We start from the raw sequence: 27,423 nt of genomic DNA, 5'->3' as shown, positions 1-27,423 counted from the left end.
CCCCAATTCTGGGGTATTCCATTGCCCTCCCCAGCAAACCCATAATTGATTAGGCTTCACAATAAATATGGCTAATATTGAAGGCCAAAAAGATGATAGAGGGGGAAGAGTTGGTACCTGAGCCTAGTGCTTGTCCAGCGGAGTCAAAGGAAAGAACCACTGAATCTGCAACACAAGAGGACAAGTTCATTTCTTTCTCCTTCTTATAGTAAAAAAGCAAGCTCCCACTGGCTCTGCCCAAACCCTCCCTCAAAGGAGTCAACCAGAAGGGAACTCAGTTGCACAGCCCAGCCTCCCAGGCCCATGCCCACCCATCCACTGGGCCAGGAGACCCTGCGAGCCCAGTACCCCTTGCCTCCTGCCAGAAGGAGAGACACCTCAGGGCAGGAAGCAGGCCCCAAATTCTTTAGAGGCATGTCTTGCCAGATTAGGGGACAAATGTACTTCTTTTTCCTTCTTCTAGTGAAAATGGAATTAAAACAAAGCAAAATAAAACTTCCTTCCTGAATCTAGTTAAAAGCACTAACATTTCCCCTTTGATCTCTCCCTTTCTTCTACTTATATACTCAATTGTTTATTGTTTCTTCCCCAAAAAAGGCTTAAAGTGGCCTACTGAAATTTACAGTATACACTAGAATTTCAAAATGAAGACGTAAAAGAAAGGAAAAAGACTACATAGTGGGGGAAATGTTAGTGCACAAAATGCATGCCATGAGTACCTATGCAAACACCATAGGCAGAATCAGGGCCTGAGCCTCCAAACAGCCAAAGAAAAAAGGAAATGAACAGTTACAAGACTCAGTACTCACAGGGCATTCATTCATTCATTCATTCATTCATTCATTCATTCAAATGTCCAATAAATATGCATTGGGCATCTACTATGTGCAAGATACTGTACTATGACTGAGATACAGCAGCAAACAGAAAAAGCATGGTCTCTATCCTTATGGATCTTTCTGCTATCAGTCTGGGAGAAAAAAATGTTACCAAAGAACAAACTATTTAACTAGAAACTGATAAAAGAAAAAAAGGAAGTATTATGAAAGTTTATATTAGGAACTGGACTGAGTACAGAAGGCGAGTGGGTGCTGGATAGGGAAGACATCTCTGAAGAAGTGACACCTGACCTCAGAGCTGAAGGATAAGTGAGGGTCAAACCCAACAAGAATGGAATGGGACATTCAAGGCAGAGGGAAGGCCATGTGTGAAGACCTGAGGCAAAATGGAGTCTAGTGCTCCAGAGCAACGGAAAGACCAAAACATAAAAGCAAATACTGTACGGTGATCAGAGAGAACTTTCTCTTGTGGGCCTTAGAAAAAGAGATTCCAGCCAGGTGCAGTGGCTCAAGCCTGTAATCCCAGCACTTTGGGAGGCTGAGGTGGGCGGATCATGAGGTCAAGAGATCAAGACCATCCTGGTCAACATGGTGAAACCAGTCTCTACTAAAAATACAAAAAAAAAAAAATTAGCTGGGCGTGCTGGCACATGCCTGTAGTAGCTACTCGGGAGGCTGAGGCAGGAGAAGCACTTGAACCTGGGAGGCAGAGGTTACAGTGAGCTGAGATCATGCCACTGGACTCCAGCCTGGTGACAGAGCAAGACTCCATGTCAAAAAAAAAAAAAAAAAAGAAAGAAAAAAGAAAAAAAACCAGACACTGTATGCTGTTGAAGATTGTATATTCTACATTTCTATACTAAGTAACTGTAAATCTTGTATGGCTGTTTCTTACAACATAAGCCAATGCCAAATGATGGCATAAATTAAACATAGAGCTCCATAAAAACAATTGTAAGGGGCACCAAGATGATGTGAGGCCCAAGATAACCCAGGAGACCCCAGACACAAAAGGGATCAGATTCCAAAGACTTACTCACTCCAAAGGAGTGTCAGCTGGATACAAATGGCACCAGAGTCTACAGCCACACCCCGCCCAAGCATTATGGGCATTTTCTCTCATTGCACATGAACATTCAACACAATAGTTATCATAACTGTACATAACATCTGTTCCCACTGCTAGGTTGTAAGTTCCATAAAGGCAGACACCACATCTGCTTTATTCACTGCTACATTACCAGCATAACACCTGGCACTCAATATTTGCTGAATAACAATGTATAGAAAAATGAATGAATCACAGATTTTCAGACACTCTTTCATCAATATTTTTTTCTCACATTCATGTGTTTGCTAAGAACTGGGTGGCAGAGAGCTGGAGGATGTTGTTTCTGAGGCAGATACTCTGTACTGCCAGTTAAAGATAGATCCATATGCTTTGAAATCTGCCAAGAAAAAGGTAGGATTGTCACTTTTTTTCAAAATGTGGAATCACAATCAGGACACTTGGATAAACAGATAAGTGACCATCCTATCTCATACAATCAATGTCTAACTCATAAATTCTACTTCTTTTTTTTTTTTTTTTAATAGAGACAGAGTCTTGCCCTGTCCCCTGGGCTGGAGTGCAGTGGTGCAATCGTGGCTCATTGCAGTCTCTAACTCCTGGGCTCAAGTGATCCACTCACATTAGCCTCCCAAACAGCTAGGACTACAGGTGCATGTGACACCCTGCCTGGCTAACTTTTCAATTTTTTTTTTTAGAGATGAGGGTCTTGCCATATTGCCCTAGCTGGTTTCAAACTCCTGGCCTCAAGTGATCCTCCTGCTTTGATCTCCCAAAATGTTGGGATTACAGGCACAAGCCATCATGCCTGGCCAATTCTACTTCTTTACCAGCATTTCTCACATTTATCTCCTCTCATTGAGAAGACTGACTCCTCCAAACCCCTGCTTTTGAAAACAGCTTTATTGAGGTATAATTCACACACCATGAAATTTACTCATATATGTATGCAATTCAATAATTTTTAGAAAATTTACAGAGCTCCATAACCATCATCACAATCCAATTTAGAACACTCTCATCACTCCAGAAAGATCCCTCATGTCCATTCAGTCATTCTCTGCCCCCCACCTCCAGCCCCAGGACCCACCAAGTTACTCTGTCTATAGATTTGCTTTTCTGGACATCTGCCTATCATCTTTTGCTGGGACTACTCTTATTGCCCCCAAAACACACCTCTGCCTCCAGCATAGCCCATTTCCATCCATCTTTCTACTGATTTCTCCAAAAAGTATAACAGATTGTGTCTCTGCTCTTCAATAAAACCCTTCAGAGGCTTCCCGTGGCCTGTAAGATAAAGTTCAAGCTCTGACATTCTATGTCTTTATCATTTGCCTCATTTACCACCTCGAGTTCCAGATACGCAAAATTACTCATATTTCCCAAGAGATGTGTGCCTTCATGTGTTCGGACATTGGACATATTATCTTCTCTGCAGGTTTGCATTAAAAAAAAAAAAAAAAAAAAACTCCCACTTTTCCACTGAGACCAACTCAATTGACCCCTTTTTCCTGAAGCTGTCTCTGATCAGTTCTGCTCACTTACTTCTTTAGGCCATCACTGTACTTCTATTATGGCATTCATTATACTGCATTATAATCCTTGTTTGCTTTTCTTCTTCTTTCATTAAACTGAAAGTTCCTTGAAGACAAAGATTGTCTATTCATTTTGAGGCTTTGATGCCTAACTAATGACTGACACATACAAAGTGGTCAATATGTTTATTCAACTAAGAAATAAGCTAGGAAGTATTCTTGCTTTCTTTCAAAGGTGATGTTATCTGAGTGATATTTTACAAGTTAGGGGTAAAATCCATTCTGCGTATTGACTCCCATCAGTTCCAATCAGTCCTGAAGTGTGCTTGTCCTGTGAAGGTTCAGGGGTCCAAACCGGGCCTCACCTTAGGAAAATGAGTGAATGAGTGCTTACACACAGAGTATCTGCACAGGAGGAATAAGAAAAGCATCCTAAGAGTTTTCTAGATGAGAGATCACATTCCCCTGAAGAAGACTGGGAATGGAATTCTGAGGAGCTGACTGCCCAGATGAGCAACAATAAAAACAAGCATCTCAAATTTTTACTGCAGTTGACAAGTATTTTTCCAACTGCAATTTATCTTCTTTGTACTCACAAGCAGTCTGGATATAAAGTCTCTTTTAAACTTTTCAAATTACATGTACAGAAAGAAGGCTAAAAGTTAACTAAAAGACTAAAACTAAGATAAAAGAGACTAAATCTTAACGTGGTTGTCTCTGGGTGGCAGAATTATAGTAATGCTTATTCTCTGCATTTTTGTAAACTTTATATAGCAAACGTATTACTTGCATCATTTGAGGGGACAAAAAGTTCAAAAAAGAACTTCTGAATTCAGCTCTAGGATTTTAACCTCCAACTCACTGGTACCAATGCCAAAAGATGGAAGGTTCTTGAATGCCTTCATCATTCACTGTACATGCTGAAACGCTGTTGAGTTTTTCTCTTTAATTACTGAGGTCATCCTTATTGTTCATGATACTTAAATATTCCCCAACAATATCAGTCTAAATGGACTGGGCTTTCCTCGCCCTTCTTTACTTCTCCCTCCTTCTCACAAATATTATCAAGTGGCTATTACACGCCAGGCCCATGGAGCCAAATTAGAGATAGCCTTTGCCTTCAAGCCAAGGAAGACAGACCACTTCGTAAACACTTAAGATAAAAATAAAGTGATAAGGGGGAGCATCAAACAGGTGACAGTCTACTGGAAAGAGTCAAAGTCTTTGCAAATATTATTTCCAATGGTAGTGGAATGCTCCTACAATCATACATTTTTCAACTTCAGAAGAGGCAAGTGAGAGAGTAGATATTTTCAGAGGAAGTTAGTGACATATTCATGCTTTGTGTAAGTTTTTAAATGAAATCTGCTATGAGCATTAAAGGTTTGATGAATTTTGTTTTGATGAATTTTGCTTTGACTTCAGAAACAGTTTGGCCATTCATTATTTGTGATTTATTCTAAAGGATGTAAGATTATTTTAGTTATAAACCACTTTGACAGCTAACGGGAAAACTTAGTATTCAACAAACTGAGAAGTTTGCTTTGCAAGAAACAGAGCAAGAATATCCCGACTTCTCCCTCTCAGGCTAGCAAATATGTCATTTTTACTTCAGTCATCCCAGGCTCCAGCTGTTCCTGGCTCCCAGGCCAGAGGCAGCCATGTGGCATGCCATACAAGTGACCAAACAGAATTCCAGACCGAAATACAGCACAGCCTTGCTGCACATGACTTTGTTCAATGAGGAAACCTAGAATTTACTGGCAAGCTTTTATTATAGTCAGATGTTTCCTGTGTCTGGTTTCTGAAGTGGAATAAAAGGAATCTAAAGGGAGTATGAAGAAGAATGGGGCTCAGTCTTTCTGGCTGTTGGACAAATTTCCAGAGCACAAATTATGCAGCGAATGAGCTACCTTTTGGGGTATACTTATCTTCAGCCAACTACCATGTGTAAGCCTGAGAGATGTAAAAATGGACTAAAAGAAAATTGTTCCCTCAAGTAGCTCGCAACCTAACAGGTAAAATAAAAATACATATAAAGCTAAACACAAGACACAGCCACGGAAAAAACAGTAACAAGGGAGATTTCACTGTTTATCAATTTAACAGATGTTTACTGAGAAACTACTACACACTAGGTTTAAAAATACAGTAGTGAGTAACATAAAAATGTTCTTATTCTCAAGGAATTTTTGTTTTAGTCAGGGAGATACAAAACAACCAAACAAATGAAATGAACAAAATAACTGAACAGTGATAAGTGGTCCGAAGAATATTAAAGCATGTAACAGAGACCAAGGGTAGAGGTACAGGCAGTGTTAGTTAGACAGGGTGTTTCAGGAAGGCTTCTCTGAGGAGGTGGCACCCAGGCTGAGACCTGGAGACAGAAGCCAGCTAAGAAAAGATCAAGAGAAAGAGTTCCAGGCAGAAAGAAAAGCAAGTGCAACAGCCCTGCTACATCTAAAGAAGAGGTCAGAAGGTCAGTGTTGCTGGAGCACAGAGCACAGAAAACAGGAGGTGGGAAAACGAGGCCAGAGAGGAAGACAGGAGCTGCATCTGCAGGAGGGTGTACAGGCTGCAGAAAGATGTCTGTGTTCTATTTCATTAGCAACGAGAAGCCCTGCTTAAAACCCCAGGAGTAACAGGGTTGGATTTATATTTTTAAACATAAACTTTGGCCACTATGTGGGAACTAAATTGATTATTCTGGCAACAGAGTAAAAGGTAGATTAGGGGAGAGAGACTGAAGACAGGGAGATCAATAAGGAAGAGACTCATGCAACTCTCTGGGTGAGAAGTGATGGTGGCCGGAACCGGGTCGATGGTAATGGGAATAGAGAAAAAAGGAGAAAAGCCAAAAAAAAAAAAAAAAAAAAAAAAAAGCAGCTTAAAAGGGAAAACTTCAGGATGTAGTGACTGATGGGACATGAGTGAGACAGGAAGGGAAGAGGATGATATCCAACTTGGGCTTGGGCAAATGGATGCTGACTGTTGCTCGACGGAAAGTAGGCCGCATCCAAACCACCTTCCTCCCCTCTGGCCACTGACAACTGGTCCATGGGCTCAAGGGAAGGTAATCCACAGACGTATCATCCACCTATGAGGCAGATAGGGTCTGTCTTTCGGGGATTTAAATTGGGAAGTACAGAGAGTTGGGGGATTTGGTAGGAGACACAAGCAGACAAAGAAGTGCAGAGGCTTGGATGCTGCAGGCTGCGTTAGATGCTAGGCCCTAGGGCCCACATTAGTGGCAGAGCATCAGAGCCAAGAGTCACAACCCTGCTGTTGAGGGCAGCAAGACAACTTTAGATTCAGAATGTTCTCCCTGTTCCAGTCTCTGTGACAACCAGCTATCCCATGGATCATCTTTCCACAAGGCCTTGGGGTTTGATTTTTCTGCAGTTCCCAGAAGGCCTTGCCTATAGTTGATACACTTCATGTCTCTTGCTATATTGGAGCTGTCTGCAGTCTGAGTGGGATCACCTCACCTTCCAGGCCTCATGCTTCAATACCCTGGGGCCTCTGCCTTCTGGATGGCTGCATGAGGTGAATCTGCCACCAGGCTGGATCTGAGCCAAACATGTCTCATCCACAGAGTCTGAAGCTCAGAAGCAGAGGCTCCACTTGAACCATGGCTCTCAACTTTGTTCTCCAACCTAGCTTTATAAAAAAGCACTTAACTTTGGAGGTTCAGCAGTCTGTTAACAGAACTGGTACCTCAATGTTCATGTCGCCACCTGTTTCTTGTTTTTTAGTCTCTCCACTGTTTACATCCTGGAGGGATCTAACCCCTAGTCTTAGCCCCTCAATTTCTTCCCTTCCAACCCCAATCCCAAATAAAACCTGAGGAAATGAGATTCCTGCAGACACACAGAGAAAAGAAAAGTCTGAGGAGAAAAAAAATCATCATTAATTTAGGAGGATGTGATAATATGGACAAGAAAACAGTGAAATAATCAGAGACACGAGCAGCAGGACAGAGAAAGCCAAAGGAGGTGAGAATTGATCACAAGGAGTATCCCAATGTAGAAAAGAGGCGGAAGAAGCTGATGGCTGAAAATATAGCACAGAGTTTTCACTGGGGGCGGGGGCATCTGTAACTTCAGTGGGAATAATTTCTGTACCGCAATCCGATGCAAAGACTCAGCTGTGACTGGAAGCTGTTAATGCAGTAGACTTATGTCAAGAAATTTCTCCTTAGATTTCATTAATTTAACTTACCAAATATATAAAGAGTTCTTGCTAAGCTCAAGAGACTGTTATGAAAAGATCAGATATGATCTCTGACATCAAAGAGCTTTTGAACTATCAGAGAGATAATAGAGAGATCCAAATAACGTTATCACAAGTCTCTAGAGAAGTTGCTATGGGAGTTTATTTTTACTTATTTATTTATTTATTTTGAGATGGGGTCTCGCTCTGTTGCCCAGGTTGAAGTACAGTGGTACAATCTTGGCTCACTGCAACCTCTGCCTCCCAGGTTCAAGAGATTCTCCTGCCTCAGCCTCCCGAGTAGTTGGGACTACAGGCATGTGAAACCACGCCTGGCTAATTTTTGTATTTTTAGTAGAGATGGGGTTTCACCATGTTGGCCAGGCTGGTCTCGAACTCCTGACCTCAAATGATCTACCCGCCTCGGCCTCCCAACTGCTGGGATTACAGACATGAGCCACTGTGCCTGGCCTGTAGGAGTTTAGATCCAAGGAGAATTTTTGGCTGGGAGAAACTGGGAAGATATGGAAGAGACAGTACTTAAGCTGCTATGAAATGACCTTATAGGACAGGCTGTACTAGTAGTGTGGGAACAGCTATGGAAAGGCACTGAAGCATGGAAAGTGAGGGGTGTGTGGTTTCAGGAAGGTAAAATCATATCTAACTGATTTAGTAGGGTTTCTTTCAGGAGGTAAAAATGCATGTGACTGAAAGGGAACCAGTCAATACAATCTATTTAGACTTTCATAAAAAGGCTTTGACACATCAAAGACTATTTTTAAAAAGTGAGTCACCATGAAATTGAGGAAGAAACTGCTATGTCATGCCAATAGACAAAAGGCACCTGGCTGCGGATCAGGGGCAGGACACCACCTAGGGCAACAGTGCTCACAGGGAGATCAGGAAGTCTGCGAGTAGCTAGAATTCTACCAGCTGCTGCCCTCTAAGGGGAGGGAGGGGTGAAAAGGTGGCAGTTCTTACAAACCCCTGTCTGTACGACTCAAGCAGGTGGAATGAAAATGGAACTAGGCATGTGCTGCTGAAACTGAGAGTAAGATGGTAGGGATAAGGTTTGGAGCTCAGGGGCATGGGAAAAGTTTTAGTACAGCTGCTCTAGAAACAGGAAAGGAAGCTGATAAAGGAAATGGAAAAGGCAATATTGCCAAGTACTGAATAAGGCACAGTCTGAAACTGGGAGAGGAGTGTGGTTTGCCTTTCTATCAGGTCTCAAATGAAAGACAGCCCAATCAGAGACAGATGGGCAGACCTGGTCAGAGCTTGGTATCAGTGGGACATTTTCAGGAGGACAAGGGGGTAAAAGGCATGGAGGCTGCTACTGAAAGAAGCTAGCCTGGGTGAATAGGAATGGAAGGGAAGTCAGCCAGGGCTGAGCACTGGAAGAACAGGGAGAGCAGAAAGCCAGCAACCCAGAAGAGGTCGAGGGCAGGGACCTGCAGGTGGCATGGACCTGTGCAGCACAGCAGACAAGGTATGCGTTTGAACCAGGCCACCATGGTGCTAATCCGGGCTCTGCTGTTTTTTCCACTACGTAACTTTGGGCAAACTACTTAATCTAGCTGAGCCTTAATTTCCTCATCTGTAAAAAGAGTAATACAAAGATCAAAATCTCTTATCTGAGCCCCCTCAAACTAGATAGTATTAGAATCCCAAAGTGTTCAGATTTTAGGAAAGCAGTATACTGCACAAACCATGTATTATTTAACATCCCCCTATGAGGTTTGGGGCAGCATCCTGTAATTAAATGTTAATATTTCTTCTATGAAATGAATTTTTATGCTAGAAGGAACTATAAATACATTCACACTTCACATTTCAGGTCAGATTTTACTGCCAAATGAATTCTGACACTTACCTTTAAAAAAAAATGTTTAAAGATGTTTCAAGTTCATATTTGCCATACTGGTGGACCATTAATAGAACCCACCTCATAAGGCCATGTCACGAGGATTAGATGACCAAATTAACATAAAGCAGTGAACACAGTGCCTGGCATGTAGCTACGTCCTCAATACATGCTGCTCTTAGCGTTTTTCTCATCAGCATCATCACTGTTGATGACAGTGTGGCTGAAGTAAAAGGGGGACTGTTAAGTGGGGAGGAATATATAGAGAGAGAAACACAGTGAAAATAAGGCAGAAAAGCAGACCAGATGCAGTTTTGAATACCAAGTTAGGAGTTTGGATTTTATTGAGTAGAAGTAGACAGAGTAGAGAAAAAGACTATAAATTTTTCAGAAAATCAATGATATCAACAGATTTTTGCTTCAGAAAAACCATTCTAGTGGCAGTGTGAAAGACAGAGTGTAAGGAGGCTAAGACCTAGCAGGAGAGCTTTGTGGTAAGCCAGGTGACAGATGATGAGGGTCTCACATGAGGCTGTGGGGGGTGGGATGAAATTCAAAGGGAGAATGGATAGGATTGGGAAACTGATCGGGTGTGGGATGGTGAGGACTAAGAGAAAATAGTATCACAGAAAACAAGGGAGTAGAAATATTCCAGAAATAGATGGGCAGTAATAATGTTAAATGTAGCAAAAGAAAGGAGATGATAAGGTGTGAAAAGCATTCTCTGGGTTTGGCAATTAGGATGCTACTGGCAATCTCAGGAAGAGCAGGCTCAGTTGACTCCGTGAGAATGGAAGCCACACATTATCCAATGTCATAGAGCAGCCAGTAAAATACAGACTGAAAAAATAGGGGTTGAATTCACTAACAAGGAGGTTTTCAATGACTTCTGACATTCATTGCAGTTTGACTTAATGAAGTATTATGGGTAACCGGCAAACCGCAGTGATTTGGTATAGGGATGGGAGAGTAAGGAATAGATTGTCCACTAGATTGATTTTCTCTATGAAATGGGAGGTGATCACTGGCTGTGGGCATTGGGAGGGAAGGAACTAGTCTTCCAGTTTGAAATAGGAGATTTCAATCGGGGCTGAACAACTTTCTCTGTAAGTGGACAGCAAATATGTTAGGTGTTGTGGGCCACAGTCTGTCACATATCCGTCTGTTTTTTTGTTTTGTTTTGCTCAGCAACCCTTTAAAAATGTAAAAATTTTTTTGTTTGTTTGTTTGTTTTGCTTTCTTTTTTGAGACAGCCTTGCTCTGCCACTCAGGCTGGAGTGCAGCATCGTGATCTCAGCTCACTGCAACCTCTGCCTCCTGGGTTCAAGTGATTCTCGTGCCTCAGCCTCCCTAGTAGCTGGGACTGCAGGCGTGTGCCACCATGCCCGGCTAATTTTTTGTGTTTTTAGTAGAGTGTGGGTTTCACTATGTTGCCCAGGCTGGTTTCAAATTCCTGGACTCAAATGATCTGCCTGCTTCCCAAAGTCTCCTAAAATGCTGGGATTACAGGCATGAGCCACTGCACCTGGCCTAAAAATATAAAAATCATTTTTAAGTCAGACCACACAAAAACAAGCTGTTGGCTAGATCTGGCATAGGAACCACAGTTTGCTGACCAGATTTAGATTACTCCCCTTTCAAATCTCCCCAAGTGACAGAAAAGACTGCATGTTCATTGTAAAGCAGAAGCACCCAGGACAAAGACAGAAGAGACACAAAACTGGAAACCAAGTAGACAAGTGGAAGTCAGCAAACTCAAGAAAGCTGAATCCTGTGCTGGTAGTGGGAAAAGTTGAACTGAACGTGAACTATATCACAGAACTCCCCAAAGACTCAATCACTGGCAGCATCAGGTACCACTAGAAGAGGGAATGAAGATGATACTGAAACAAGATTCCCGGTTTCTAAATATGAGCAGGCAGCCAAGATCGTGAGGCATTAGAGGAAAGTATTTTACATAAAGACAGGAGACCAAAACAAATGAAACCTAAATGCAACATGGAAAAACTGAAGAGACTCAGGGGGATAAAAACTCAGAAAAAAAAATCATTAAACTCCTCAGAGAGTAGACATTTTATTCAGGAAACAGGTAGAGGATATCATAAAAAATATATTTGGTGAACAAGAAGAAAAAAGTAACCCTGGAAAATGAAACACATAATAGCAGAAATAAAAAGAACTAGAAAAGGAATTGGAAAAGTTAAGGAAATTTCTCACAATATAGAACAAAAAGATAGAGATGAAAAATGATTAAGAAAATATTTTTAAAAGATTAAAGGACGAGCCCAGAAAACATGACTTCTGAATATGGGAGTCCTAGAAAGAAAGAATAAGGGGAAAAAATGAAAAGACGAAAATGCTGAAAAGAATAACTCAATAAAGTTGTCCCCGAACTAAAGGTTTTGAGTGTTTTGTGCTTAAAAGGGTCCTCTGAGCGTCCAGCACAGTATGAATATAGCTCTCCATCAAGTTATATTATCATGAAATTTCAAATTTCTAGAGAGAACAACAAACAGATTTTATATAAATAATTAAAAATCAGAATAGCATTAAGACTCCTCAAGCGGAACACCAAAAGCCTAGAATACAGTGGGGACAGTATCCTCAAAATACTGAGGGAAAATGATTTCCAACCTAGAATTCCATACGCAGCCAGACTATCAATTAAGTGTGAAATCAGAATAAAGACATTTTCAGGTATGTTCTCAAAAAGTTACCTCTCATGTATCCTTTCTCAGGAAATTAGTACAAGATGTGTTCCATTAAATGAAGAAGTAAAAAAATACGGGGCCCAGGAAATGAGATATACCACAAGAGGATGGTGACAGGGACTTCAAGACCACAGATGTTTGGCTACACAGAGAGCAAACCACCCAAGGAGAGCATGTCAGAGGCTCCCAAAGAGAGTTCTTCAAGAAAATGAAGCTGACAGACAATCTAACATGTCTGAATATATGGAGAAAAATTTATACAACTGGGGAAGAGTTTAGGGTTGAATTAGTGACAAATACATAGAAAACTAAGGAAAGCAAAAAGCAAGACTTTTACTGACTTCAGGAAAAACAAAACATGCAGTGAAAAACCAGTAATCATGGTATCTATGAATAGTGTTTCTATGGTCATAGTATATAGACTGAATATTGCTCTAACTATATTAGGAGAATTGGAGGATAGATTGCATGGCTATGGTACAGGAGTGGTGAGTGTGACAGAGTATTAAATATTCATCTTCCATTGAGGAAAGTCAGTAGGTAATACTTAAAACAGAAAAATCAAGAACTGGCAGCATACACTTGTTATTAGAGATTCAGCGGTTAAAAACCAAACAAATTAGCTAAAAGTTAAAAATGAATGCCTCTCAGAGGTAGGAAGTCAACTAGTGGTGATAATAAGGAAGCGCTTTTTTTGTTGTTGGGAACAAGCCCTGTACACTATGCATATGTATAATTTCAATATGAACAAACACTAAAGTAACTTGCACAAGATTACTCAGCCTATAGGAATAGGACTGGGGCTTCAAATCTAGTTGATCTGGTTCCTTAATTATTACAGCATATCATATACCTACCAATAGGGCCAATGAAGAGTCTGTTAGAAGTCTAGCTGGGCGCAGTGGCTCACACCTGTAATCCCAGCACTTTGGGAGGCGAAGATGGGTGGATCACCTGAGGTCAGGAGTTCGAGACTAGCCTGGCCAACATGGCGAAACCCCATCTCTACCAAAAATACAAAAATTAGGCAGGCCTGGTGGCAGTCCCCTGTAATCCCAGCTACTTAGGAGTCTGAGGCAGGAGAATCACTTGAATTAGGAGATGGAGGTTGCAGTAAGCTGAGATCATGCCATTGCACTCCAGCCTGGTTGCCAAGAGCAAAACTCCATCTCAAAAAAAAAAAAAAAAGAAATCTAGATGCCTCACATTTGATCATATCCTACTGAATATCTTACTAAACACTCATATTATTTTGTAATTGTTTTATTTGTCTAAATGTAATTGAAAAGAATTAATCTAGAATAAGTTTTAAAAAACCCCAGAAGTGTGGACCTTGTTTGGACCCAGATCCAAAGTGCTATGAAAAGGCTTATTTTTCCCATCAGCTTTTATTTTAAGTTCTGGGGTACATCTGCAGGATGTGCAGGTTTGTTAAATAGGTAAACATGTGCCACAGTGACTTGCTGCACAGACCAACGCATCACCTAGGTATTAAGCCCAGCATCCATTAGCTATTCTTCCTGATGCTCTTCTTCCCCCCACCCGCCCCCGGCAGGCCCCAGTATGTGTTGTTCCTCACCATGTGTCCATGTGTTCTCATGGTTCAGCTCCCACTTACAAATGAGAACATGTGCCTTTTGGTTTTCTGTTCCTGCGTTAGCTTTCTGAGGATAATGGCTTCCAACTCCAACCATGTCCCTGCAAAGGACATGATCTCATTCCTTTTTACGGCTGCATAGTATTCCAAGGTGTATATGTACCACATTTTCTTTATCCAGTCTATCATTGATGGGCATCTGGGTTGATTCTACATCTTTGCTATCGTGAACAGTGTTGCAATGAACATATGAATGCATGTATCTCTATAATAGAATGATTTATATTTTTTAGGTATATACCTAGTAATGGGATTGCTGGGTCAAACAGTATTTCTGCTTCCAGATCTTTAAGGAATTGCCACACTGTCTTCCACAATGGTTGAACTAATTTCTCCCATTCTGTAGGTTATCTGTTCACTCTGATGATAGTTTATTTTGCTGTGCAAAAGCTCTTTAATTAGATCCCATCTGTCAATTTTTACTTTTGTTGCAATTGCTTTTGGCATTTTCATCACGAAATCTTTGCCTGTGCCTATGTTCTGAATGGTATTGCCTTGATTTTCTTCTAGCATTTTTATAGTTTTGGGTTTTGCTTAAATTTAAGTCTTTAATCCATCTTGAGTTAATTTTTGTATAATGTGTAAGGAAGGGGTCCAGTTTCAATTTTCTGCATATGGCTAGCCAGTTCTCCCAGCACCATTCCCCATTGCTTGTTTTGTCAGGTTTGTCGAAGATCAGATGGTTGTAGGTGTGTGGTCTTATTTCTGAGTTCTTTATTGTGTTCCATTGGTCTATGTGTCTGTTTTTGTACCAGTACCATGCTGTTTTGGTTACTGTAGCCTTGAAGTATAGTTTGAAGTTGGGTAGTATGATGCCTACAGCTTTGTTCTTTTTGCTTAGGATTGTCTTGGCTATACGAGCTCAAAAAGGCATTTTTAATAATTGGAGTTATCTGAATATGGAATGTGTATTGGAAGACATTAAGGAATTATTGTTAATGTGAGGTAATAACACATTGGCTTTTTTAAAAAAGATCTTACGACTTAGACATGCATAATTAAGTATTCATGGGTAAAATGACATGATGTCTGGGATTTGCTTTAAAAATCCAAATAATAAATAAGATATGAATCTCTCTGACAGCAGGACCTGTATAATACGCATGTGCCAGAAATGCTTAGACATGATGAGACTCTGAAGTCATTAGCCATATGACATTCCTCCTTTCACCTGGGAAAAGGTGAACTTGATAACAATGTCCTTAAAAGAGCATGGTCCCATACCATTCTCAAGAGATTACTTAGTTAAGCGAGAGAAGGGGCAAAAATGAAAGGTGCTCAACAAAGTCTTTATACTTTCTCACGAGAAATTTTGTATGCCTAGCAATTTATAACATTTCCATTAAAAAAGAGAGGACACAGCTTTCAGTGCCCCAACTGAGAAATATGAAGTTGTAATGGGTTGTCATCACTGTTGATCATTATACGTATTAAGAATGGAGGGCATGGGGAGGAAGGGAACCCTCACGTACTGCTGGTGGGAATGTAAAATGATGTAGAAGCTTTGGAAAGCAGTCTGGCAGTTCCTCCATAAGTTAAGAATAGAGTTACCATGTGACTCAGCAATTCCACTGCCAGATATACACCCAAGAGAAATGAAAACAGTATGTCTACACAAAAAACTTGTACACAAATGTTCAGTATTACTGATAATAAGAGTTTAACGTGAAAGTAACCTAAATATCCATCAACTGATGAATGGATAAATAAAATGTGGTGTTATCCTATAAAGGAATATTATTTGGCCATAATAAGAAATGAGATAAATGTTATAATACGGACAAACCTTGAAACATTATCCTAAGTGCAAAAACCTATATAGCCAGTCACAAAAGACTACATATTATATGATTCTATTTATATGGAATGTCCAGGATACGCAAATCTATGGTGACAGAAAGTAGATCAGTGGTTGCCCTAGGGCTATGGGTGACTGAGGGAAAATGAGGCCTGATGGTAAATGGCTGAGGATTTCTTTTTGGGGTAATGAAAATGTTTAAAATGAATTGTGGTGATGTTTGTAATTGTGGTGATGTTAGCACGACTCTGTGGATATACTAAAAACCACTGAATTTTGAACTTTAAGTAGGTAAATTGGATGGTGTGTAAACCATATTTCAAGAAAACTATTATCTACAAGAAAGGAAGAAAAAGGAATAGAAGGCAGGTCACCGCACCTCCAGGGAAACACTGATCACACTGTGGTCAATGGAGGCAGACCATGGACAAATCTCCTTCACTTGCCTCTTGTAAGATAGGGGGATCTTTACTGCTTAGGTTAAGGAAGGAAGATCAGTGAAAGTCATAATTATTTACTACTTAATATTATATTGAGGAGAAAATAAAAAGGATTTTAAAAAAAAGTTCTGGTTTGTGTCCTTGATATTCTGAATCTTTTATCTGGTAACTATGCTGAACAAGGGTATGGACAAGAAGAAGGGAATTTCTCTAATCTTTGAATTAGAATTCTTGTATAACTACACTTTTGTGTCCCCCAAGCAGAAGCTGTAAACTGGAGGCTCACAGATGTATTAGGTTTAGCCCACAAAGTGTTTGCAAATGTCTGAATTTGTTAACATTTATAAGTAAGGAGATTTCACATAAAAATTCAGATTTCCGGCTGAGCGCGCTGGCTCACACCTGTAATCCCAGCACTTTGGGAGGCTGAGGCAGGTGTTCACCTGAGGTCAGGAGTTCAAGACCAGCCTGGCCAACATGGCGAAACCCCATCTCTACTAAAAATACAAACATTAGCCAGGCGTTGTGGTGGGCTGAGGCAGGAGAATCGCTTGAATCTGGGAGGCAGAGGTTGCAGTGAGCTGAGATCATACCATTCCACTCCAGCTTGGGTAACAAGAGAGAGACTCAGTCTCAAAAAAAAAAAAAAATCAGACTTCCAGCTTCTCTTGAAAAATAGGGAGGTTCTGGCAATCAGGAAGAGCTTCTTTTATTCAGCGAGGGTAACAAATTACCTTCATAAATTGATATCCAAGGTACTCATGGATTAAGTTAGCTGGTTCTCACTCTTACCCTAGGAAAGAGAATGTGCCAGAATCAGGGAGTCAGGGACTGGAAGTAACTAGGGGCTGAGGATGGAGGTGTGGGGTAAGCATCGTCAGAGCTAGACTCTGAGACAGCATCTCAGACTGGCATCTTTCTGGTATTCTCACGCTCCCTGCTTTTACTTACCACAGATGGAACTGAAGGTTTACCTGTGTTTAATGTTGGTTTCCCTGTCTAGATTGAAAACTTGAGGTGACACATAACGTCTTTTCCATAATTCTTTTCACTTGGCACAGTACCTGACACACAGCAGACACTCAATATGTATTTGCTGAGTGAGAAATGAATGAATGAACGAACAATGCTATAAAACAGGATCTGGAAACAGGTCATCTTTAAGAAACAAAAATCCTACCACTCACTTTTCCAAATGAAAGGATGACCAAATTCTACATAGAACTACAACAGACTTTTACAATTCTGTATTTTAGGACATCTACAGCCCTGGAGATGCTTGGCTCCACCTTCCACAGAGGTGAGTCATCTATTTCTTCATATGGGGCTTGCCCACACTTGGCCTTGACTCCTCTCATCCTTTTGCTGGGCCCCTATCCTAAAAACTCCAGACCACAATCAGCAAGGCAAAGGTCCTGAAGATCCCAGAGAGTAGAGATCCCTCAGTGATCCACCCAACACCTTAACAGGCAGCAAAGTGGCAGCCTTCCAGAAACAAATCATTGCAAAACTTTCCACAAAGCAATAAGACAGAAAATAATTCATTTTTAAATTAAAATATAAGATATATAGTTCCATGTGCTCAGTGAAACAAGAGTAACAATAGCAAAAGATAAAACCAAGTTAGAACTGGAATCCAAAACTACTACTAACAGGGAGTTATTATATATAAGAATAACAAGGAGTCAATATTGTCATTATAGTCTATATTAAAATGTACCCAACTGCTCCTACAAGTGACTTGTGTATCTTTTTCTTGTATATCTGTGTTGGAATAAATTTTACTCATTGCATTTGGCTATTCTGTCTCTTTTGCCTCTTATAATCAGAAACAGCCCGCCCTCTCCATTTTTGTTTTCTCATGTGACTGCCTTCTTTTGAAGAGTTCAGGACAGCTGGCTTGTAGCGTGTCCTGTATATTGAATCCATCTGATTTTTTTAATGATCAAATTCAGGTTAAACACCTTGGTACAGACACTATGTAGGTGATATGTATTTCTTACTGCATCACATCAGAAGGCACGTGACAGACTGTCGCACTACTGGTGATGTTAAATTGGATCATTTGGTTAAGGTGTTGAACCACACAACAGTTTTGCCCTTGTGATTAGCAAGTTAATTATTAAATAATTAATGTAAGAATTAAGTCCATTGTCTTAGTGTGATAATGGTACCATGGCTATGAAGGAGAAAAACTTTGTTTTTTCAGGAGGAGCAAACTGAAATACTTGAGGAAGTATCAAAAACTCTATACCTTACTTTCAAATTGTACAGAAAAATGTCTATTATCTATCTACCTACCTGTCTATCATCTATCTACCTATCCATCTACAAAGATAGGACAATGTGGCAAATGTTAAAATGAAAACTGGGGAATCTAGTTAACAGGATCTTGATGCTCATCAGCTAAAAGGAAACAAACAAATAAATAAAAAGGATTAACAATGGGTCAGAGCTGGAAGCCCTGGGACCAGAGCATGTATTAAGCTCAGTAAGACAACACTAAGATGCCAAGGAAGGCTTGAGTTAGTATCCTTTCAGTCTTTAGAAAACAGTAACAAAAAATCACAGATAGGATGTCAATCAGGAGCCAAAATCACGCCCGCTGGAGTGAGGTGGGATGTGGCTCCCAAGATCCAGCTATCTCGGAAGGCATTAATTAACTAAAGTTACAACACTCAATACCCCTCATGTCTTCCTTTCTCACTTCCACTTTCTCACTTATCAGAGCATTCAAAACTAACTAGGAAATTCATTAATATAGTAATTTTTCAAAAAAAATTGGAGAATTGGCCTGGTGCGGCAGCTCACGCCTGTAATCCCAGCACTCTGGGAGGCCGAGGCGGGTGGATCATGAAGTCAAGAGATCAAGACCATCCTGGCCAACACAGTGAAACCTCATCTCTACTAAAAATACAAAAAAAAATCAGCTGGGCATGGTGGTGCACACTGTAATCTCAGCTACTCCGGAGGCTGAGGCAGGAGAATTGCTTGAACCTGGGAGGTGGAGGTTGCAGTGAGCCGAGATCAGCCATTGCACTCCAACCTGGTGACAGAGTGAGACTCTTTTGTAAAGTAAAGTAAAGTACAGTAAAGTAAAGTAAATAAAGTCAGCATCTGCCAAGGAAAAGTATTTCCTCATTTTATTAAACAACTCTACTGAATAAAAATTTTAAAACCTTCTCTAAAAAAAATCACTGCAAGGGATACCGGGCCATGGGATCGCTTGAGCCAGGAGTTTGAGGCTACAGTGAGCTATGATCACACCACTGCACTCCAGCCTGGATGACAGAGTAAGAACCTGTCTCAAAAACAAAAACAAACCAAAAAATCACTGCAATAGGAAAGGGCACCAAAAAGAAACCTACCAAGAGTGTAGCTGGAGAGAATAAGACGTAAGCAATGAGCTCATGAAGGAAGGCTGAGTCTGTCACAAGTGCTCTAGATTCCAGGAAATCTGCCCATCATGACAAAAAGCAAATATACATATAGGATTAAAAAAAGGACCACTGGCCGGACGCAGTGGCTCATGCCTGTAATCCTGGCACTTTGGGAGGCTGAGGCGGGGGGATCACCTGAGGTCAGGAGTTCGAGACCAGCCTGACCAACATGGAGAAACCCCATCTCTACTAAAAATCAAAATTAGCCAGGCGTGGTGGCACATGCCTGTAATCCCAGCTACTCGGGAGGCTGATGCAGGAGAATCGCTTGAACCCAGGAGGCGGAGGTTGCGGTGAGTAGAGACTGCGCCATTGCACTCCAGCCTGGGCAACAAGAGTGAGACTCCATCTCAAAAAAAAAAAAAAAAAAGAAAGAAAAAAGAAAAAAAAGGACCACCTCTGCTGGATATGCTCAGTTTCACGTCAGCTGACTTCTCATATTCCCCCTTATTTTTTCTTTAAACGTCCATGCTCCTGAAAGAGAGAAAAATGATGACTCAACATCCAGGAGCACACACCTTTGAAACAGGCCATCTTCTGTAAAAAAAACAGAGGGAGGTGTTCATCTGTCTAAGAAAGTTGTTTTCCTCAAATTAACACTATAAGCATCACAACTATAACGACCATGAACTGGATAGTACAGATACTACACACACACACACACACACACACACACCTTTATTAAAACATTACAATCTGAGTTCTGGACTAAATTTTAGGTCATGGGTCAAAAGTGGTTTCCAAAAGAAGTCATCCAACAGTCTCACTTATTTAAATATAATAATTTCCAAGAATCACTTTTATAGTACCTGGAAAATAAATCTCTAATTCATGTTTTCTAAGCCAGCCATTCTATTTATAACAGACAGATTCAGATACTCAATTTGAATATAAAATACATTCAGTTTTCTTTTATATGTCAATAAGCATGTTTATTGCCCAAAGGGAAAGAGCCATGACAAAGTAGAAGATGAAAATGTCCAAGAGAAGGGGATAATTGATGAAGGACAAAAGAATTCCACGGGAAATGGTAACTACAGATGGAAGAGTGAAGATCTGATTAAGGAAAGTAAGGCGTGCAAAGCACTTAAACTCAATCGATGATAGCTACCTTTGTTACTTTGGAAGATAAAGCTGTAAAGACAGTCAGAGATCAGAATATGAAGGGCCTTATATGCCATGAGAGGACATTTCTAGATTATCTGACAGAGATCAGGGCTCAGAGCTTTCTTCTGGCTCAGAGATCAAACTTCACCAGACATAATATCCTGGGTACTTGGCAGAGTACTTGGCATGCAGCAGGAATTCAGAAATGTTTGCTAAATTGAATAATTTCTTCTCTCTTCCAAGCAATAAGACGCAAGGCAAGATTTTATTAGAAGCTTTGTTTCTAGAGTTAACAGTCAATCAACAACTATCCAAGTCTCATGTGCATTTGTAGTACTCTCAGCTACTTGGGGAGGCTGAGGCTGGAAGAATGCTTGAGCCCAGGAGTTCAAGACTAATCTGGGCAACATAGACTCCATTTCAAAAAAAAGAAAAAAACAACAACTGTCCAAGCAATTTTCATGCCTAGTCTTGCCTCCAGGACAGCTTGCTTCTTTTTCTCCTTTAAATGTAGTCTTTGAAATGTCCTATCTTTTTATCATCCCGTTTTTGTCAACAGTCCCACCTCGGCAAGTCATGATGAGATTGAACCTTCCCTCCCTCCTATGTTAATGCTTTTAAAATCTGTTCTGTTTCTGTTCGTTAGTTTACACACACAGCTAAAAGCTTGAGGTCTGTCCACTGGTCTTCTCCCTTCTATTCCTTCCTTTACTCTTTCCCCTCTCCTCCCCTCCCCTCTCTTCTCCTCACTTCTCTCTATCTCCTCTCTCTCTCTCTCTCTCTCTCTCTCTCTCTCTCTCTCTCTCTCTCTCTCTCTCTCTCATAGTTACTCTTACAAAGACTTTTACTAGAAAATGTTCTGCTTGATTCCCTGAACCATGCTTCCCAGGACCCCAACATATTTCCATTTCAAAAATCTTTTGATTATGTGCTTTCAAGTTGCAGTTCAAATTATTTACTCCATGGTTCAAGTTATAGTTTAAATTATTTATTCCCTGGGATGAAAGATTAAAGTTTCAGTCCTGGCTGGGCACGGTGGCTCACGCCTGTAATCCCAGCACTTTGGGAGGCCGAGGCGGGCGGATCACAAGGTCAGGAGATCGAGACTATCCTGGCTAACACGGTGAAACCCCATCTCTACTAAAAATACAAAAAATTAGCCAGGTGTGGTGGCCTGCGCCTGTAGTCCCAGCTACTCGGGAGGCTGAGGCAGGAGAATGGCGTGGACCCGGGAGGCGGAGCTTGCAGTGAGCTGAGATCCGGCCACTGCACTCCAGCCTGGGTGACAGAGCGAGATTCCGTCTCAAAAAAAATAAAAAGTTTCAGTCCCATATTGACAATTGAGCTAATCAGTGTAATTCTGTACTTGCTTCTTTATCTATAAAATTAGAAAAAGACCATTTGCCAGACTTTATTCTACTTCAAAGACCTGCTATATGAATAAAAATGAGAAAGAAAAAATAAAAACAGAAGTACTATATAAAATACACCTTTTTATACCTAAATACAAGCTTGAACTAGTATTTTACAATGGGAATGATTTTATGCAAATACATAGTATATTACCTTTTTCTTATGTAGTTTCTCTAACGATTAATTACATGAGTTCTCAAGAGAGCAAAGGGAATATATGAATGAAATAAGCTAAAACACTTGAATCATCTAGTCCAGCACCTTCACGGGGTAGGAACTGAATAAATGTTAGGCCTCTTTCCTTTGCTTCTCTTTTCTACCTTCCCTATCACTAGATAATATATTTAGTCAATATCTGTTGAAAAAAAGAAATGAACACAGGAACCCAAGGCATGACAAGGCTTCTTCTCAAATGTCTCCCAAGCCCACGCCCTCCCCTCCCCATCCTAACTATTACTTCTTCGGTTTAGATTTTCATCATGGGTTTTTCTTGCCTCAGTGCACCAGGCTAGGCATTCAGCTCAATATGAGGAAAAAAGTGGTTTGGGAATGTTCTTGTCTTGTTCCTGATCTTGAAGGGAAAACTTTCAAAATTTCACCCTTAAAATATTTGCTTGAGTTTTACCAACAGATACCCTTTTTCAGATGAAAGCTCTCTGCTAGTCCTAGTCTGCTAAGCATTTCCAGCATCAACACATGCTGAATTGTATTAAATGCTTTTTCTGTATCTACTGAAATGTTTTTCTTTTTAATCTATTAAACCCTGTTTAAACTATGAATGTGATTAATTACATTGATGGATTTCTCTAACGTTAAATCAACCATGTGTATTAGGATAAGCCCAACTACTAGATGGTGATACATTATCTTTTTTATATATTGTGGAATTTGCCAAATTTCTGTTCAGGATTTTTACATTTATATTTTTAGGTAGCTTGGCCTTTAATCTTCCTTTCTTGAGTTTGTCTTTCTTCAGTTTTGGTATCAAGGTTATGCTAGTCTCAAAACAATGAGTAAGGAGTGTCCCTCTTTTTCAGTTCTCTGGAACTGTTTGTAGCTGGAATTAATTATTCTTTTCAATCTGCTAAAGAAATCTCCAGTGAATCCCTCTGGGTTTGAAGTTCTCTGGGGAGAAAGATTTTGGATTATTGATTCCACTGGTTTAAAAAGTTTATAGGATTCTAAGGTTTTCCATGACGTCTTGAGTCAGTTTTAGTCGGATATTATTCTAGAAATGGATCTATTTTCACAAAATTCTCAGGACTTTTGGCATAAAATTGTTCACAATAGCCTCTTTTTATCTTTTTCTAGTCTATAGCTCCTATAGTGTGGTCTCTTTTCCTGTTTTGTTCACTGGCACTTGTGCTTCAATTTCTCTCTTCCCAGACCTCCTCCATCATCAGTCTTGCCAGAAGTCTGTCAGTTTTAATTTCGAAAACTTTATTTTTTATTTTTAGAGATGGGGTCTTGCTCTGTTGCCCAGACTGGAATGCAGTAGTGTGATCATAGCTGACTGCAGCCTTGAACACCTGGGCTCAAGTGAGTCTCCTGTTTCACCTGGAGTAGCTAGGACTGCAGGCATGTACCACCACACCCAGCTGATTTTTTAAAATTTTTGCTAGAGACAGGCTCTTGCTGTGTTGTCCAGGCTGATCTCAAACTCCTGGCCTCAAGTGATCCTCAAATACTGGCCTTTCAAAGTGCTGGGACTAAAGGCGTGAGCCACTGCGCCCAGCATGTCAATTTTATTAATCTTTTTTTTAAAAAACTTGCTCCTCAGAAAAGTATATTAATCTTTCGAAAGAACAAATTTTTGACTTTGTTGATCCTTTGTATTTTTTTTTTCTTTTTCATCAAACTATTATTTTCTGTTTTCCTTCTTTGGGTTTAATGTGCTGTACCTTTTCTAACTTCTTGAAATTGATGTTTAGATTACTAATTTTTTTCAACCTTTGGTTATTTTTCTAACATGCATTAAAGTCTACAAACTTCTCTCTATGCTTATAGGTTATAGTAGTATCATGTAAGTTTTAACAAGTTTTGGTATTTTCTTTTTTTAAATTATACTTTAAGTTCTGGGATACATGTGCAGAACGTGCAGGTTTGTTACATAGGTATACACATGCCATGGTGGTTTGCTGCACCCATCAACCCGTCATCTACATTAGGTATTTCTCCTAATGCTATCCTTCCCCTAGCTCCCCACCCAAGTTTTGATATTTTCAGTATCATTCAATTCAAAATATGTTCTACTTCCCATGATTTCTTCTTTGACCCAATGATTATTTATAAATTCATTTCTTAATATTCTAGTTATCTTTTTGTTATTCCTTTCTAGCTTAATTTCACTGTGGTCAGAGGATTGATTCTGCATGTGATCAATCCTCTGAAACTTGTTGAGACTTGCTTTATGTATGGTCTGTGGCTTCCCCTTCATTTACCTGATGAAGTCTAAACTGTTCACTGTTCACTCTGACATATAAAGAAGGCCCTTTGTGACCTGACTCACTACCTACCTGCCCAGGGAGTACCATCCCCCAGAGACTCTATATGCCAGCCACGTCCATCTTCCCCTGGTTTTCACTCATGTCATGCCTTGTACTCTTGTGTCTCTATCCATAATATTTCCTCTGCCTTTGTGCTCCTCCTAGCCCTCCCTACTCAGCTCAAATGTTACCTCCACCACAAGGCCTTTCCAAGCATCTGTCCATCCCTGAAACCCCTCAAGTGGTGAAGTGCTGTGGCTGTTGGTATCTTTATCTCTTTTCTTTCTCTCTCAATCTAGCCTCCACACAGCTGCCAAAGTGAACCTTCTAAAATGCAAATCCGACCACATTTCTCTCTGGCTTAAAACCTTTTCATTGGCTGCTTCCGCCTAACTCAGAATCCAAACTCTGCATTCCATACAAGACTCTTCCAGCCCTTTTCCAGGCCCCTCCACTTTATTCATGCTACTATCACTGCCTAGAATCCACTTCTCATCTTATTCATTCATCTTTCAAGTCCAAGCTTGAGAGTCACTTCCTCTTATTTTGCTGAGGGAATAAAGGAACACAACCTCCCATTTTAAATTCTAGGTGCTCAATAGAAATTTCAGAAGAAACCTCTGTGTTCTGTTAATTTTTCTTCACACAAAAGTCCAGAACACTACTTTTCCACCAGGTCTTTCCATTAAGGGTAGAAGTCTTTAATGGCCCTGCTGCATTGAATCTAAACTCCACACCTCACCTTAGGGCCTTCTATCATCTGACTCTGCCCTGCTCTGCAATCCTTGGTCTCACTACTCCCCACCCCCCATCATTCATCACAAGTTGCTCTCAGCTCTCACTGAAGCTTGCAAAATATTTCTAGTGTTCTGTTTGCTAAAGCACTTCCCCAGGTCCCCAAATGTCCCACCCCACCCGCCAAGTCTCTGCTTCAGTGCCCATCTCTTCCTCAAAGCTTTGCTTGACATCACTTCTTATTTATTTATTTACTTTTTTTTTTTTTCACATCGCCACTTTTTTATTGTCTCTGAAACACTTCATCTCATTGTCTTGTCCTTGATTACTTTCTGTGAGTCTCAGCTTTCAGTCTTTAAAATTCCCAGGCCCAGGTGCCTCTTCCTAAATGCCCCACACTGCCTGGAATAAAGCTGAGTAAGTAACAAGCTGTCAGTCAGCAGTAATCCTCACAGACTGACAGAAGAAGTCATTGATATCTCTCCCTTGGCCTCTCTTCCTTCGACTTAAGGGCTACTTGGGTGGTATTCATAAGAATCCAGGCAAGGAGCTGTCAGGGCTATTTGAATGACTATTTCCTTGTAATTTCCTCCACTGGATTTTTTATTCCAGCTCTCAAAGGATAAACAGGAACATGTAGAACGGTGCTGGTCTCAGTAAAGAGACCGGTCTCCTCAAGCTTCTTTCTTCAAGCACAGAGAAGCTCATGTTCTTCCCTGCAGCACACATCTATCTCCATGTTACCACGTGAAAGACATCATCCTGGTATCGCTGAGGGAAAGAGGAGCTTGTTTTTACAGCTGCATGGCAGGGTCAGAGGCTTCTCAATTTTCTATACCACTAAAAAAAAAAAAAAAAGAAAAAGCACACACGCACACATACACACACACACAAAATTGTTTTACCTTTTTTTGCCTTTCCAGAGCAAGGAATCTTTAAATTCTCAGCTCTGTATTCCTCCCTTCTATTCCTTCTTTCTGATAAAGTTTAGCTTTCCTCAGCCTTTTAAAATGTCCCCAGATAAGTAAAACTATGATATTATGATGGTGGCAATTTAGGTATTTCAAGTGTGAGGAACCTAAAACAGTTTTAGAAGTGTCTTTGATTCACCAATAGTGATGAAATGGAGCCACCACACAGCTATGAGCAACGTCACAGTGTAGCTGTGAGGGCTACGTGGCCTGCCTGTTCTCCTGGGCACAGGACTGCTCCTCTTAGTTAGGTGGGACCACGCTACTGAGTACTGATCTGTGGAACGTGAGCTGCAGGGAAGCACATGAGCTTCTCTGTGCTTAAAGAGAGAAGCTTGAAGAGAGAGGTCTCTTCACTGAGACCTGCACAGTTCTCCATGTTCCTGTCTGTTTCTCCTCTGGGAGCTGGATTAGAGAATCCAGTGGAGGACTCCAGGCCCCAGGGCCTGGGGAAGTCACTAGATGAAGTCTGTGGCCCTAAATGAATTAGGTAGAACAGAATCCCTCCCCACCAATTTAGAACTGCACTAGATTGTGACAGGAGAGAAATAACCTTTATTGTGTTAAACCACTGAAATTTGAAGGAGTTGGTTACACTAGAGTTCACCCTGACACTAAAATGGTAAATGATAAATGAAATTATTTTAATTTTTATTCTTAAAGTTAAAAGTAACAATTATTTTTAAGTATTGCTTCGAAGCAATTCTGTCTAAAGCTATCTTCTATTACTCTACTAGCCCTTTCAGGGGAACCCTTTGGGCACCATGGTGGAAGCTGTAGAGGCCACTCAGTAAATGAAGGGCTTATTCTCCAGCTGCTGGGATCCTGAAGGACAGAAAGGCCTCAGCTGTCAGCCCTCTTCAGGGAATACATCCGCTGAAGAGTGTTGCCTGGCCCAGGGCCATGCCCCTTCCTGGGGCAGCCCTCCTCCAATGACGGGTCAGGAGGAGCTGTAAAGGCACAGCTCTCTCACTCCATGGCTTAGAAAACATGGATTATCTGAGCCCTAGTCCCCATGGGGTGGGCTAAGGCCTTTTACTGAGACTGAATCACGGCCTGATTTTTCCCTGTATACAATCTCCACATCTTTCCCCTTCTCTTCCCTTCTTCCTCATTTCCTTTCTTTTCCTTCCAGGAGTATTGATT

The 27,423-nt window shown here is 40.7% G+C and overlaps 1 protein-coding gene across 10 annotated transcripts in view; it reads right to left on the bottom strand.

Annotated features, from left to right (window-relative positions):
* Nucleotides 1-27,423, bottom strand: part of ST3GAL3 (ST3 beta-galactoside alpha-2,3-sialyltransferase 3) — a 242,871-nt gene that overhangs the window by 143,427 nt on the left and 72,021 nt on the right. For 8 of the 10 annotated variants that reach the window (XR_004060373.1, XM_030942125.1, XM_010371892.2 and 5 more), the window contains exon 3: nt 118-165. The exons of the other annotated variants lie outside the window; for them this stretch is intronic. Coding sequence is in view for 7 of the 8 variants with exons in the window: in XM_030942125.1 (XP_030797985.1) it covers nt 118-165 (48 nt within the window). In the remaining variant the exon portion in view is untranslated. The remainder of the gene's footprint in view (nt 1-117; nt 166-27,423) is intronic. 10 annotated transcript variants of the gene reach the window in all.

Source organism: Rhinopithecus roxellana, chromosome 12 (genome assembly GCF_007565055.1).
Source record: "Rhinopithecus roxellana isolate Shanxi Qingling chromosome 12, ASM756505v1, whole genome shotgun sequence".
Lineage (NCBI taxonomy): Eukaryota > Metazoa > Chordata > Mammalia > Primates > Cercopithecidae > Rhinopithecus > Rhinopithecus roxellana.
This window is presented reverse-complemented; position numbering and strand designations above follow the sequence as displayed.